This window comes from Mirounga angustirostris, unplaced genomic scaffold (genome assembly GCF_029215605.1).
Source record: "Mirounga angustirostris isolate CCGP_5_RB_7025 unplaced genomic scaffold, mMirAng1.0.hap1 SCAF_1, whole genome shotgun sequence".
NCBI lineage: Eukaryota > Metazoa > Chordata > Mammalia > Carnivora > Phocidae > Mirounga > Mirounga angustirostris.
In genome coordinates this window covers 88,757,504-88,773,090 of record NW_026991709.1, presented here as the reverse complement: position 1 = coordinate 88,773,090, position 15,587 = coordinate 88,757,504, and the positions used below count along the sequence as shown (strand labels likewise).

General features: G+C 36.9%; 1 protein-coding gene across 1 annotated transcript in view; it reads left to right on the top strand.

The window, feature by feature from the left end:
• NAALADL2 (N-acetylated alpha-linked acidic dipeptidase like 2) overlaps positions 1-15,587 on the top strand; it is a 1,210,813-nt gene that overhangs the window by 1,149,316 nt on the left and 45,910 nt on the right. The window contains exon 14 of the mRNA XM_064590309.1: positions 5,885-5,978. Within this exon, the coding sequence (XP_064446379.1) occupies positions 5,885-5,978 (94 nt within the window). The remainder of the gene's footprint in view (positions 1-5,884; positions 5,979-15,587) is intronic.

Genomic DNA, 15,587 nt, shown 5'->3' with positions numbered 1-15,587 from the left:
TATGTTGTGCACCTGAAACTAATGTAACATGTGTGTCAACTATACTCAAATTTAAAAAAAAAAAAAAGGTTTTAAAGCTTTCTGTCCCTTTCTCTTTCTTTTTTTTTTTTAAGATTTTATTTATTTATTTGACAGAGAGAGACACAGCGAGAGAGGGAACACAAGCAGCGGGAGTGGGAGAGGGAGAAGCAGGCTTCCCGTGGAGCAGGGAGCCTGATACGGGACTCGATCCCAGGACCCCGGGATCATGACCTGAGCTGAAGGCAGATGCTTAATGACTGAGCCACCCAGGTGCCTCAGTCCCTTTCTCTTTCTTTTCTCCTTCTGGGACCTCTAGAATGTGAATATTGAACAGTTTGATGGTATCCCATATGTCTCTTAAGCTGCCTTCACTCTATTTTATTTTTTTTCTATTTGTTCTTCTGATTGGATGAATTCATATCTTTGAGTTTGCTGATCCTTTCTTCTGCTTGATCTGGTCTGCTATTGAAATCATCTACTGAATTTTCCAGTTAGTTATTGTATTCTTCAGTTCTATGATTTGTTTGGTACTTTTTAAATATTTTCTTTATCTTTATTGAAATTCTCATTTTGCTTATGCATTGTTCTTCTTATATCGGTAAGCAAATTCATTACTTTCAACTCTTTATCAGGTAAATCACTTATCTCCATTTCCTTAAGATCTGTTTCTGGAGTTTTATCTTATTCTTTTGTTTGGAACATATATCTCTATTCTTCACTTTTCCTCACCGTCTCTGTTGGTTTCTGTGCACTAGATAAAAAACTGCCATTCCTATTCTTGATGGAATTGGCTTGTGTAGGAGACTAACTGTACTATTCAGCCTGGCTCTAGCTCTTGGTTTTCTCTTAAACCTTTGTGATTTGGCTTACAGTAGTTGAGGGTGTGCCAAGACCTGTTAGTGTCCCAAAGGGGAGAGACTCAGTCAGCAACTATATGCGGGCTGATTGTAAGCAAGATCCTCAGGCAGAAGCTTTTGAAGTATGCAAATAAACCTCTTTCAGGGAAAGACTAGGAGACAGGCATTTCTATTGGCTGCCTTTTTTTTTTTTTAAGATTTTATTTATTTATTTGAGAGAGAAAGTGAGAGCACAAGCCAGGCAGCAGCAGAGGGAGAGGGAGAAGCAGGCTCCCCTCTGAGCAGGGAGCCCGATGCAGGGCTCGATCCCAGGACTCTGGGATCATGACCTGAGCTGAAGGCAGACGCTTAACTGACTGAGCCCCCCAGACACCCTTCTATTGGCTTCCTAAGTGCTGAGCCCTAGAGGGATAGCCAGTTAAGAAGTATTTCTTTGTTTGCTACAGTCCTGTGAAACTTGTGAATGCAAGCTCCCCTGGTCTCCATAGCCAGGATATCAAGGGGTGTGTCCCCTGGGTGGAGCTGCAAAAGCTAGGGTGCCAGATATGTATATAAACTCCTTCCAGGAGGATAGTGGTGGTTTGGAGCAGACTATAGGGAGAATGCTAAATTCATGCCTTTTGGCTTCCCAGTTTTCCAGGGAAGATCACAATCTGTTCCTGGATGCGTGTTGTATTAGGCACCTAACCCTCAGGCAGCAGGTATAAAGCATGCAAATAGGCCTCTTTCAGGGAAAGACTGGGAGATTGGCATTTCTCTCTGCTCATTTTGCACTGAGCCCTGAGGGGATAGCTGATTAAGAAGTGTTTCGGTGTTGTTGTTGGTGGTGGTGGTGGTGTTTACTATAATCCTCTGGGAATTCAAACTCAAGAACTCAGGCCCCCCTGGCCACCAGAGCCAAGCAATCAAGGGGTGCATCGTCTGGGTGGCAGCTACAAAACCCGGGCACCAGACAGGTGCACAAGCTCTTTTTCAGGAGACACTGGTGACCTGGAGCAGGGCAGAGAGAGAAAGTGAGGGTGGTAAAGATGGAACCTGCCAGCCGCCTCAGTCTCCAGAAAGAATTGCAGTTGGCCCCTAGATGTGTGTTAAGTTACAAGCCTGACTCTCAGGCTGTAGCTTTTAAGATATGTAAATTGACGTCTTTCAGGGGAAGACTGGGATATAGGCATTTTTTGCTTGCTACCACTTCACTGAGCCCAGGGGACTCACAAGTCCTCACAAGCCCCATAAGAGTTGTTTCTTTGTTTGCCGTAGTGTTGTAGGTCTTGTGGACACAAGTCTCATTGGCTTTGGGGGCTAAGTGTTTTGGGAGCCTGCCCCTCGGGTGGAAGTCTTAAAAGGTAGAGCACTCCATGTTGGACCCAAACCCTTTACTCCTCAGGGAGAAAATGGGAGTTGTGAGTTTTCTCCCAATTGTATGTTGCTATGATGTGGTAGTGTTTATGGTCAGAGTGTGTTTCAGTCTTTCTTACACATTTCAAAGTGGGGCTTTTCTTATTTGCCTGATGTGTAGGAATCATTCAATTAGATTTTTTTTTTCCCAGACGGATTTGTTTTGTGTGTGGCTGTAGATTCGGTGTGTCCATGGGAGGAAGTAAGGTCCTATATTACCATCTTGGACTGAAACCCAGTAAGGCTTATACTTATACCTATGTTTTTAACATAAAATTAATTCCCCCACTACCTGCCTCTAGGTTTGTCAAGATAAGATATTTAAGTGTAAAGCACTTTGAAAAGAGTGGGGCTTTATATAAATATAAGGGAAGGTTGCTTTGGCTTGCCTGAATAAGAGTGAATCCAGAATAGATGAGAAGAGTATGAGTATGGCTCATCTTCTCCTACTTCATGGCAAGACCTATGCAAATCTCCCTCTTGCTTAGGAAGCTGCAAATAAAACCAGTTTAGTCTAAGCATTCTCTCATGGGCCAGGTGCCTTAGAAGTCCCAGTATTTGTTCTCAGGTTCTTTTTGAAAGAAATAGCAAGGTGGCTGGCTTATATTCCAGTTGTTTGAGCTGCCAAATGACTCTTAAAACAAAACAACTTTCTCCAGCAGCACACAGTGAAGTTGCCTTTCTCCTCCCTCCCCATTCTTTCATTTTAATCTCTTATAATGTGTGGTTTCCAGATTCCAAAACTGTAAACAAAACATGTCTGTTCTGTAGTTTCCATTATCCAGTGCAAATTGAAAAAAGAAACCATAATGCTTCTTAATCTTCTTTAAAAATTCCTTTTTACAAATAATTTATTTCCAGATATCAGCATTTCTTACATGATTTGGATGTAGTGAGGTGGAATAGAGACAGAATTCATATCAACCTATTGCAGATAAGGTTTTTCCCCTGAAAAACAGCATAATCAGAGTAGGCAGCTTCCCAGGATTTTTGTGATCACTATTCTGGGGATAATACTCTGCAAATAAACCGTAGGCATTGGGGAAAAAGTGGTTGCTACATCTGGGAGAAAAATATCTCAAAGAAATAAAGGAACACCAAAAGCGTTTCTTCTTCCTCTTTCTTTCTAAGAGATGTATTTTTTTCAAGCATTTAGAAGAAGATCAAATTGAACTGTATTTTTATCATGACTTAAATTGTGCAAACACCTGGGAATTATAACTTGTAAATAGTAAATGGAATTTGACTCTTGTTGAATATGTAGATTTGAATATTTAACATATTTTCCTTGTAAGTTGTATCTTTTACGTGTTCTATAATGTCTCAAGCTAATTTCCCCTGTCTAGTTTCACAAGAACATATTTTCATTTACTAACAACATTTCATAGTACATTAATAACATCAACGCACCCACATTTCCCTGTGTGCCATCTTCAGGGTGATTAGAGATGTAGGGATATTTGTTAAGCCTAGGTAAATATTAAATATCAGTTGAGAGAGAGGGAGAGTAACAGTGGCATTTGCCACCAGCCCTAAGTTCCTTTGAGATGTATATGAATGCATATGATTTGTTCAGTCTATAAAGCAGATGCTGGTTTAGCTGTAGTGCGTATGTTTGTTTTCAAACACAATTTTGGAGCATGGTGGGGGTTGATATGCATGCATGAAAATTCCAGGTATGAGTTTTGGGGATGGCATTAAAGTTTTTTTTAACATTAATTTAAATGACCTCAAAGACATATAAATGATACTAGTTTTGATAGATTTTGGAAAAGTAATTAGAAATAGAGTAAAACATTAAGGAAAATAGTAACTAAGATTTTAATGGAATTTTTCAGACTAAATTATATATATATTTTTTCTAGTTCCTAGTGAAAACAACAGTTCATTTTATTTTTCTTAAGTTTTTATTTAAATTCCAGTTAGTTATGGGGCACCTGGGTGGCTCAGCCGGTTAAGCATCTGCCTTCAGCTCAGATCATGATCTCAGGGTCCTGGGATCGAGCCCCACATTAGGCTCTCTGCTCAGCAGGGAGTCTGCTTCTCCCTCTCACAGTCCCTCTGTGCTCTCTTTCTCTGTCAAATAAATAAATCAAATCTTAAAAAAAATAAAAATTAAAAATTAAAAAAAATAAATTCCAGTTAGTTAACATATAGTGTAATATTAGTTTCAGGCATACAATTTAGTGATTCAGTACTTACATGTAATACCTGGTGCTCATCGTAACAGGTGCACTCCTTAATCCCCATCACCTGTTTCACCCACCCCCCTGCTCACCTCCTGTCTGGTAACCATCTGTTCAGACTAAGTTATATTTTAAATGAAATAAATTGATCATTAATTTTGTCTGGAGTTTTACTTAGTCCCCTAACCAGATATTGATTTTCAATTATTTCTCTCTACTGTTTGTTTTATTGTGTGATATTCTGTACTGCTTTATAAAGAATTGTTTTAAAGTTTAAATATTACAACTTCTTCAACTAGGGTGCTATTTCTTAATATTTTAGCTTAAAAAAAGAAGAAAATGTTATATTCCTTTACCCTATTTTGAGACACGAAAAATACACTGAATGTTTTTTCTTTCTTTATAGAAAAATAAAATTAAGGGTACCTAGATGGCTTAGTCGGTTAAGCATTTGCCTTCGGCTCCAGTCATGATCCTGGGGTCCCGGGATCCACGCCCAGCATGTAGGGCTCCCTGCTCAGCAGGGAGTCTGCTTCTCCCTCTCCCTCTGCCCCTCCTCCTGCTCTCTCTCTCTCAAATAAATAAATAATTTTTTTTTAAGTAGAAAGAGGGGTGTCTGGGTGGCTCAGTTGGATAAACATCTGCCTTTGGCTCAGGTCATGATCCCAGCGTCCTGGGATAGGAGCCTGTTGGGTTCCCTGCTTAGCGGGGAGCCTGCTTCTCCTTCTCCCTCTCTGTTCTCTCTCTCTCTCTCTGTCAAATAGATGAATAAATAGATAAATAAATAGATAAATAAAATCTTGGGAAAAAAAGTAAAAAAGAAATTCAAAAGGCAAAGATATCTTATAAAAGTATATTTTACCCTCTATGTTTTTGCTACTGTGGTGAATTCTTAATCTCAGGAAACAAACTGAGAGTTGCCGGAGTGGTGGGGGGTAGGAGGGATGGGGTGGCTAGGTGATAGACATTGGGGAGGGTATGTGCTATGGTGAGCACTGTGAATTGTGTAAGACTGTTGAATCACAGACCTGTACCGCTGAAACAAATAATACATTACATGTTAAAAAAAAATAAAGAAATAAAGAAGATAGTAGGAAGGGAAAACTGAAGGGGGGGAAATCGGAGGGGGAGACGAACCATGAGAGACGATGGACTCTGAGAAACAAACCAAGGGTTCTAGAGGGGAGGGGGTGGGGGGATGGGTTAGCCTGGTGATGGGTATTAAAGAGGGCATGTACTGAATGGAGCACTGGATGTTATATGCAAACAATGAATCATGGAACACTACATAAAAAACGATGTAATGTATGGTGATCAACAACATAATAAAATAAAATTTAAAAAAAGAATGTATGAAATAATGAAAAAACAAATCGGAAACCCTTAATACTGAATGCTAGCATCTTTTGTGTTTTTTTCTTTCAGCTCTCAGGAGAAGTGATTTTGCAAATTGCCAATGAACCAGTTCTGCCCTTCAATGCTCTCGATGTAGCTTTAGAAGTTCAAAACAGTCTTAAAGGTAAAGGTAATTTTTCTTTGAATTATAGTAATTTCAGCAAATGAAAGATGTCTCAACTAATTTTTAACAAGCAATGGATAAAATCATATGCTATCTCATTAGCTATGGCAATACAATGACTCCCTTCCTGGAGAGGAATATCATGAGAGGGGCTTAGAAGAAATTTGACTGCCACGTCAACAGGAACGAAGTGTATTTATATGTGAGCACAAAACGAAATATCAGATTATAAAGGATGTTTCTCCTACTTCCCTTTATCAGAGAGATTTATAATTTCAAACTTCTGTTATCATTTATAGGTTCCACATGGAAAAATATAGTTCAGGTATTTTTCCAAAAAAATAAATAAGGAAGTAGGTAAGTAAGTTTGTAGCTAACATTCAGTCAGTTCAAGCAAGACTGACCCAGAAGTCCTTCACGTTTAAATACATCTCTTTCTGTAGAATTCTAATACCACCCTAATAGTTACCTTCATTTCCCTTTTATCTACATACAAAGCTTTAAACTAAACTTATAATTTGTCTTCATTAACCAAATACAAAGAGCAGTATTGTAATTAAAGAATGTACCCTCCTCCTCTTTGAGTCACACATCTTAGTGTCAGATTTTTAATATGTGATTTGTAGACATTACTTCTCAATACAAAAGTCAATATTTTAACTACAGTACAGTAATCCTTAGAAAGTCGTTATTCTTTTTGGGGGGGGGTGAATTATTCTTAGCCAAATATTTCCAGTATCTGAAAGTTTAATTTTTTTTTTTCAATCTTGACTATCAGCATTGCTTCTTAACCTGGAGAATACTATAACACAATTTTCCCCCCTCGATGATTCTTATTATATTGGCTGTAAAACCATAACCCTGAAAACAGTTGAGCTGTCTAGGGTTATTTGTTCCCATATGAAGTGGCCTCAGATAGCTCTGTTTTTGGTATATTGAAGTTGGTCTCTATACAGTTTTTCACTTTTGTCAAGCTTCCATCTTAGACTTGCTCGATGCAGGGTTTCCACAAACCTTCAATTTGTAAAAAATGTAGTTTCTGTGAAACTCGGTAAAGCAAAGTGCAATGAAATGAGGTATGCCTGTATTTTTGGGCAGCATTAGAGCTCAGAAGAAATATATATATATTTTAATGAGATAATTCAACACAATTATTCAGCCTTCAGCTGGGGATTCAGATACAGCACAGAATAGGATTTAATCAGGCTAGAGCTCTAATGGGAGAGGGACAATGAACTAGATAAAATAAAACTGAGAGTATGTGCGAAGGAGCACCCATGGGGGTGGACCAAAGTATCTAAACTGGGCATGGAATAAAGTGAGAAAATGAAGGCAATGAAGGGAAAAAGGAAGGAAGGAAGATTGACAGATGCTACTTCTTGGTGCGATCAAAGAATTTGGAGTGAGTGAGCTAAAAAGACTCCTCTGCTCGTGGCCAGCAAATGGGATTGTTAAAAATGTCATCGTACAAAGAGTGGAGACATAGGTAATGACAGTGTTCAGGCAAGGACGTGACCATGAAAGTGGGATAGGAGGAAAAGAGGCTAACGGAAAGAGAGTCTAGAATATGTGGATATGGAAATTGCCAGAACTAAGACAGGAGTAATTCTTGTAGGAAGGAGTGACAGAACCAGGAGCTAAAATCTTCAAAGAATGCGCAGTAACGTAGAGGCCCCTCCTAGTGTTTGCTTAGGGCGAGTGCTACAAAGTGCGCGAGAGAAGGAACCGCGGGCGGCCAGGGGTTGCTTTGGAAGCAGTATCATTAGGGGAGAGTCAGGTTTTAGTTAAAGGAAGAAGGTACAGAAAATATACTGAAAATAGGCCAGGTTAATAATTCTTTCTTTAATAGTTATATCTAAAGGTGTGTCAGTACAAGGGGGGAAAAAAACTACAGTCATTCTACAAAGATTTCCACTACGGGCTGATGCTACTAAGGCTAGATGCACCGCTCCCTAAAAATCACGTTTCTCAGTTGGATGAGCGAGGAGCATTTTGGCTTCTTGCTGTTATATTGGACTGCTTCTGCTCTAGGTAAAGAACTTTTTCTTTGGTTGTTGGTTTTGTCTGAGCTTTGTTTCTTTTGATGTGAATCTCCTTGGGTCTCCCTCTACTTTCACTCAGAAAGATGTGAACCGACTTAAGATGTACCCATACCTAGAAGCACAAAACAAAGCAAAACAAAATGTAATAAAAACATTGACATATAAGCAAAAAATTTTCTTTTTACTATGACCTGAGTATAAATATTTGTTCAAAGTAATATGATTTGTCACCTTTAAGCTATACATTTTCGTGTTTTAGTCATCATGATTCGAAGTTATTTGCTCTGTATCAAAGTGAAGATCATTCAAATGTCTGCTAAATTGTAGGCAATTTGATGGACCTGGTCTATTTTGCCTACTCTGGTAATAACCTTATTACTAAAATAAAATAATATGCTAATGTGTGAATAATGGACACCACTTATAACAACTAAATAAATACTTCAGTTTCAATTTTAGCTACCATATGAGATGATTTCCTTAGCTAAACAGAGTTCCTATACCATGTTAAATGAAACATCTAATTTTACTGCTTAATACAAGCTTTAATTGTTGATATGTTTTCTTATTTTGTTATGACAGCTAGTGGTGATTAGTCTTAAGTTCTCATTCACAGCTTTCAAAAAAAAAAGTGACCTTCAAGGCTGGACTATAAAATACTGTTTCTCCCTACTGCAAAGAGTTTACGTATGAAGGTCTCTGAAACCCAATTGCATTTTCAACGGTGTAATTTTTACCCCTTGACAACCGGCCATCTTGTTTATTTATTACTCTAGTTTACAGTAGCAGCAGACCATTCTCTACCGTTCTCACAACCACCAGAAAGAAGGATAATCTACCAGTGAATAATTTGTTTGAGCTGATTTATTGGATAGTCTTAAAAGCTCATTTTGACTGAGTGACCTTGGCTCTTAATATTTGGTCAATGCCAAACACATAATAGTTAGAGAATGAATATTTATATGTGGTACATGGAGATATAGTGTAAATAGTGACTGATAAGATAATGGATATGCTTCAGGGGTCCTTGTGGCAAATAAAAGTAAGTCCAAAAAATGCACACGCAAGGCACTGGTCCTAGTGTTCGGGTGGCAGAGGCAGGTGCCAAGAATAAACCAAGTACCACCACACCCTTGAACCTGGAAGCTGACTAAGGAGTGAGCATTTAATAACCTTTCTAAATTTACTCTTTCTCACTTTATCCACTTTTTAGTGTTTAAATCAGCACTTCAAAATAGCTAATGGACTATGTGTGTCTGATGCTTTCTGTTTAATATCTGCTATTTTTCTTTGTTGGAATTCTGTTATTTACCGTTATTGTAAAACCTACAAATGACCAAATAGAGTAAAAGTCACTTTCATTTGATCTGGCTACGTACACATTTATTTAGTGCAAGCCAGACTCAGCAGGAAACAGTTTCGAACTGTGTGGCTTGTTGCCACCTCCTGATTGTCTCACTAAATGTAAAATGGTTGTTGGCAGAATTTCCTCCTGTTGTTTGAAAAACCGACAATGGTGACTTTATCTGACTTTTTTTTCTTTTCTTACTAGCTCTGATAATTCATTAGCATCAATCACTTCATTGTAGAAGGAAAGACAGTATTTCAAGGTGATGATGTGACCAAGCCAAGTACACTGTGTTCCTCTAGATCTGTAGTTTCGTATTTTCAATATGTGTCACTTCAGTTCTTTTCCACAACCACAAGTGATTAAGACCCATCTGATGTCTTTTTTTTCTTCCTGAGTAATTTATTATGAATGTCCCAAATGGAAACATTAAATATGTGCTTTATAAATTGCATGATTTTAGTCCTCAGCCCATCTATCTCCAATCTTGATTTTAATTACCACCAATTCCAACTTTGGACTGCCCTAGAGATAGTAAAGGGTGGGGCCACTAGGTACCTGGCTCTGTGCCCTCCCTAAAAAATCCAAATCCATCCATCTAAAGTCCAAACAATTCCAAGAAAAGATTTTGTTCCCATGGAAATTCCGAATCATGTTAGATTTCTAGTGGTTTGACCCAACCTGGCATTTCTGGAACTTACCATTTTGTGTGAACAGGACTTAAAAACATTCTGTCAGAAGTAGCTTACCTTGCTTGCTCAAATTGAGAGAAATTCAATTAGGGATTGGCCATCCATTGGGTACAAATTCCTAAAAATGTGTTAGTATCAATCCCCAGTGTATTTTTGTATGGACTCTGACTACATAACTATATTAGAGATTGTATTTCATTAACTGATATTTCACATCTAGTTCAAACAAGGAGTTGAGACAGCTGGGTCTGCAAGAAAATCTGGTTGTCTCTATAGTATCAGAGTTTGTCTCCTGAAACTAGTTTTTCTTTCCTCCCACTTCTTTTTGAACTCATATTTTTATTGAATAATGTCCCTTATTATCCAAAGCATGTTGTCCCTTTTGTATTCCTTAGAATTATACTTTCTTTTCTTTTATGTCCTGTGTCACAATTTGTTGCTGTTCCTACAGCTTCCCTTTGTCATCATTTCCTTCATTATTCTGAGTACTTCATTCAAATTTGTTTAAAGTTTTCTTTTCAGTACCTACGTTTTATATGTGTCACTACATTGATTGAAATATGGTAATAACTTCTTACCATTTTCCTACTTTCCCATCATAGTAATGGTCTATTATATTGTGAATTTTTTTCCTTAAGTGCATTTTTAGGATAAAGCCCCCTGCCCATGACAGGAAAGTACTGCAATCCATTTTTCTGTGAATATTGCCTCTCTGGCAACAATTTTTAAGTTTTTTAAAGATAATTTTAATCTTGGCTCATAATAGAGCATAAAGTATCCTTGCCCTCATACTGATTAATTTTATTCAATCTTTTTTTTTTTATTTTCTTGGCTTGACCAAAACATAATTAAACTCACACATGTTATTAAATATACAACTCCAACTTTCTGCCTCAGGAGGAGACTGGTAAAAAAATAAACCACACATGAATGTAATTCACTCAAGGAAGTTTTGCTCATTCTTCCAAAGCAGCCAATAACCAGATCAGTTTTTGCACCAGGCAGACAAACACTGTTGGGAGAATGCATTCCATGCAATATGTTCAAAATCTTGCTGGATTTTCATCCGTGTTGGCTATCTGGATCATTGGGCAATATTTAGAACATAAGAAAATTTTCAGAATGCCTTGCCTGTTTTTTAAAAAGTGGCCAACCTGATTCTTCTAAGCATGTCACTTTGGCATCTTTGCAAGAAGGATTTCTACTATATTCAGTTTAGACATAGTTATCCACTGTCTTCTGTCATATTGTACTTTTAAATAGTATCCTTTTATCACAAGGATAAAAGGATAAAATCAGTGTTAGACTATTTATCAGCAGTGCACTAGCTCGCACACTTCTTTCTCTACCTGCGTTTTTGTTTGTTTAACTTCTTTAAATAACCAGCTGAGATGATTCATTGTGATCATACTAAAGAAGCCAGCATGAAGGATAGAAAATGTAGGATAATAAAGGACTGTTGTTTCCCCTGGATGGAATCATACTGGCAATTTCTTCTTTTCTCTTTAGCGATGCCACAAGATATTTTTTAAATGACATTAAGTAACATACATTTTTCCCCCAAAATAATCTTCTGTTCTGCTCTTAACCACTGTGTTATGTGGAACATAAATCATACTTTCCCTTGTCACTATAAATCAATGAAGTCTAAGCTATGATTGTGCAATTGTTAGCACCTTGAAAACTGTGATAAGCTCATCCACAGAAGAATAGGTTCTGTGAAATACTATTAAAATAAAAGGCTATGTTTGTTTGATGTGGTTTTAGAGTATAACCAGTACATTTCATTCTTAATTTAAGATGAAATTGAGTGAGTCTTTAAAAATATAACCACAAAATAGAACGAAAAGACAGAAAAGTGGAAATAAACTGAAATTTTAAACTTTTTGGAGTATAAAACTCTGAAGAAAGACCACAATAGTAAGTAGTAAAATCATTCTTTAAAATCAGACAGTTATGTATTTGTCTAGGAAGTTGTAGAACAGACTTAAACACATGGGTTTATGCCAAGATGAAACTCATCAAGATATGAAGTGCCTCAGGAGAAGAGGTAGTTTGGGCAGGTCCCAGGTCCTGGCAGGTAGAACAGAACATACAGATTCAGTGGGGGCAGACAGCACTGTGGTTACTAGTCTTACCCAGATGTCTTAGAGACCTGATGGATAGGACATGTTTGAAGCGCCTTTGAGTTTCTGATCTACTATTGGAAGTTGTTTTAGGATCCTATATCAATGGTCCTCAAGAGGAACAAGTTTTCTGAGGACACTGTGGCACTTTTGGGGTCACTCCACAAAGCCCCAGGTAATGTGCTAAGTGTCTTATATCCATTGTGACATTTAACCTTATTCTAACCACATGAGCTGAACTGGATATTGTTAAGAGCAATTTAGAGATTAAGAAACTGTGAGTGAGGTGGGGGAGGGTGTGTTTATATCTTATTCAGGTGTATATATTTAAGCAGGAGGTTTAGGGCTTGAATACAGATAACTCTGTCAGATTCCAAAGCCCTTGCCCTTTCCACTACACCACACTGCCTCCCAAATGACTTGAAGGGGAGAATGCTGCAATGTGATGATTGGCTAGAAGGCAGGAGTAGGGACAGGTTTCCTTCATTATGTTTTAGAGCCTCTCCTGAACTGGCCTCCATAAATCTCAACACTATCTCACTATCCACTGGCTCATAATTCCTCCTTCCTTCTCTCTTTCTCCCTCCCTCCTCTCTTTTTCAGTTAATATTACTACTACTTATAATATCCAGCTCTGTTCTTTGTATAACAAGATGGAAAAATGGAAGGGTTGAAGTTAGAGGTAGATTCATCCTCTAGAAAGCTGAGGACTGAGGGAATAGGAAGGGATTAATTAGTAGCAATTAATATTGTTGTTTACAGATGGAACATCCTCAACTGCTTTAATGTAGAAAGAGGCCCAGGACTTCCAAGAGGTCCATTTTAGATGACCCTCATTTCTGGGCAATTCCATGATCTGTCTTTCAAGTTTCACTTCTCTGGATTTACTTAGGGTATTTTTATACACAATAAACTCTTCAGTCATTCTCCTGAGCATTTATTTTATTTGATCCTTATTTATTCTCCATTTGTGTATTATTTCTAGCTAGATTAGGAATTTATTAAGGTTAAACATTTAATCTTATGTCTTTGCCTCTCTCCTAGTACTTGTGGAACACCACACAAAATAGGACTCAGAAAGTTACTTACTGAGAATACGTTTGTATTTTACTTTGAGACAAAGGGAAAAATGCATTGTTTCTGTTTGAAATTTAGAAGTCCATTTCAATTGTCTCTTGAATAGTAAGATAATTTTACTAGGCAGTCTCAATTATTTTATATTATACTAAGGTTGATTTTCAATATTTATCACATATCAATATGTTCTGATATGCTATAAAAACTTATTAATGATTGGCTTTTCACCAGAAGCGAAGATGTAAAAGGATCATTTTTGAAGGCTGGTGGTTTAATTCCTTAACTTTTATATTATCCCTTTCCTTGTTCTTCAGAAGTTTGAGATTCAGTCCATGGAAAGAAAAAATGGCTCCAGATTCATAGTCACCACAAAATAAAATTGGGAATCTTTATTACAGTGTATACAGGGAAGAATGTAGTACAGTTATGGAGAAGTAGGGGCACAGATTTGAGGAAGTGAAAAGTAGCATCTCTGAGAAAAAATCATTAGTTACGGTATTTTTTGCAGGTCTTTGAAAAATGAGTTGGTAGTAATTTATATTGTGTATACTTTGTGTACTCTGATAATAGTAACTTCCATTTACATAGTGATTTATATGCTTAGAGAGTGAAACGACCATTTTCTGTGTTTTCCCCAGGGAAGCTGAAGGACAGTAATATTAAGTAATCTATTCAAAACTACATTGGTAGTAATTAACTAGATGGAGCTCTTACATGTTTTTTGATACCAAGACCTTGGTCTTTAGACTCTATGTGCATATAACTTCAAGATAATTGTATTAACTCTCACGGAGAGAAATCTCTAACTCTCCGTTCATTTTCTTTGGTCAAATGGACTTACTGCTTATTAAACCTGAACTGCTAAGAGGCTCAATTAGTCCTCTGTTCTCTGACATTCACTGTGACTTAAATGAAGTTTTATATATTCTTAGTTTTATGGATTATTGGCAGGACATATTTTAATTCAATTTAGTTGAATTTAACTTCTCATTACCCTAAAATAGCTTCTTTTCTTATCTTTTCCTTTGCAACTATTATTGATTTTTATCAAAATTAGTTGGTTCTCATTATATGCCAAACATTTCCCTAAGTGACTTTGTAGGCATTATTTAGTATGATATCTCAAAACATTATCTTATAATTCAAAATTCACTCAACAAAATTTTTAATAAATGACAACCATATCTCAGATATTGTGCTAACATCTAGAGATACAAAGAGATAGAACATATTTGCTGACCTTGTGGGGTTCTTTTCAGTCAAGGAAAGGAGATAGACAAGGCAGATAAGGATAAAAATATTACAGATGCTATGATGCTATGATCAAAATAGATAATTCAGTGATATGCCAGGCATAGTGTTAGTCTGAGGAAATGGCAGTGAACAAAACAGACAATGATCTTCCTTCACAGAGGTGACATTCTAACAGGGATTCTAAGATCATGGGGAAAAAATCATTTAAGGTCACAACTTACATAGAGTCAATGATGTTACTTTATGGGTCTTATTTAAATGGACAAACAAGCTCGGATTGGCATTAAAATGGTTATTAAGGAATCTTTGGAACATCAGTTATGTATACAAATGATTGAGTGAACATTGAAAGTAAAGCTACTTTTCAATTTGTAACCTTATACCCTGGAAGTAATATATAGGGTATTGTGTAGATGGCAGGTGTTCACTATCAGGGTTCTTTCTGGAACAAGACAGTTCTTAAAGATGTCAGTTCTCTACATCCTTACCACCATGAAATATAAATTCATTTAAAGCTAAATAAGGTAGAATGGTACAATTTGTCTCACTTGATTTGGTGGTAATGTCTTCAATTCTGTAGTGTATGTTAGATCAGAACAGATTTTTCTTTCTTAAATGGAAGACTCTCAAGGATGTCAAACTTGCTTTTTCTGTTGTACAGTCTTTCTATTCCAGTACAATTTAAATGTGCCTTTTTTTTTTTTTTTGGTCTTATTCTTTCCTTGTACAAAGGTATTTCCTGTAAGTTCCCCATATATTAACTTCAGTGAACCATCATAATTTAAAATAAGCCATAACTTCATAAAATGGCATTATCATTATAATTGTTATTTAGGTTGTTAACTTTCTCAATGAGCAAAAATTTCTCCTCTTGCAACCTCAAGTTTTGTTGTGATATCAAACAAGATAATTAATGAATGTAGAATGTACTTTGAAAACATCAAAATGCCAAAACCTGTGAACTCCTACAATTGATTTTATTCATATTGTTAATTCAGTGATCAGAAAGCATGTAAGTGGCTATCTCTTTATAGCTCTCTTGAAAACCACTTACCTCTACATAGTTTTCT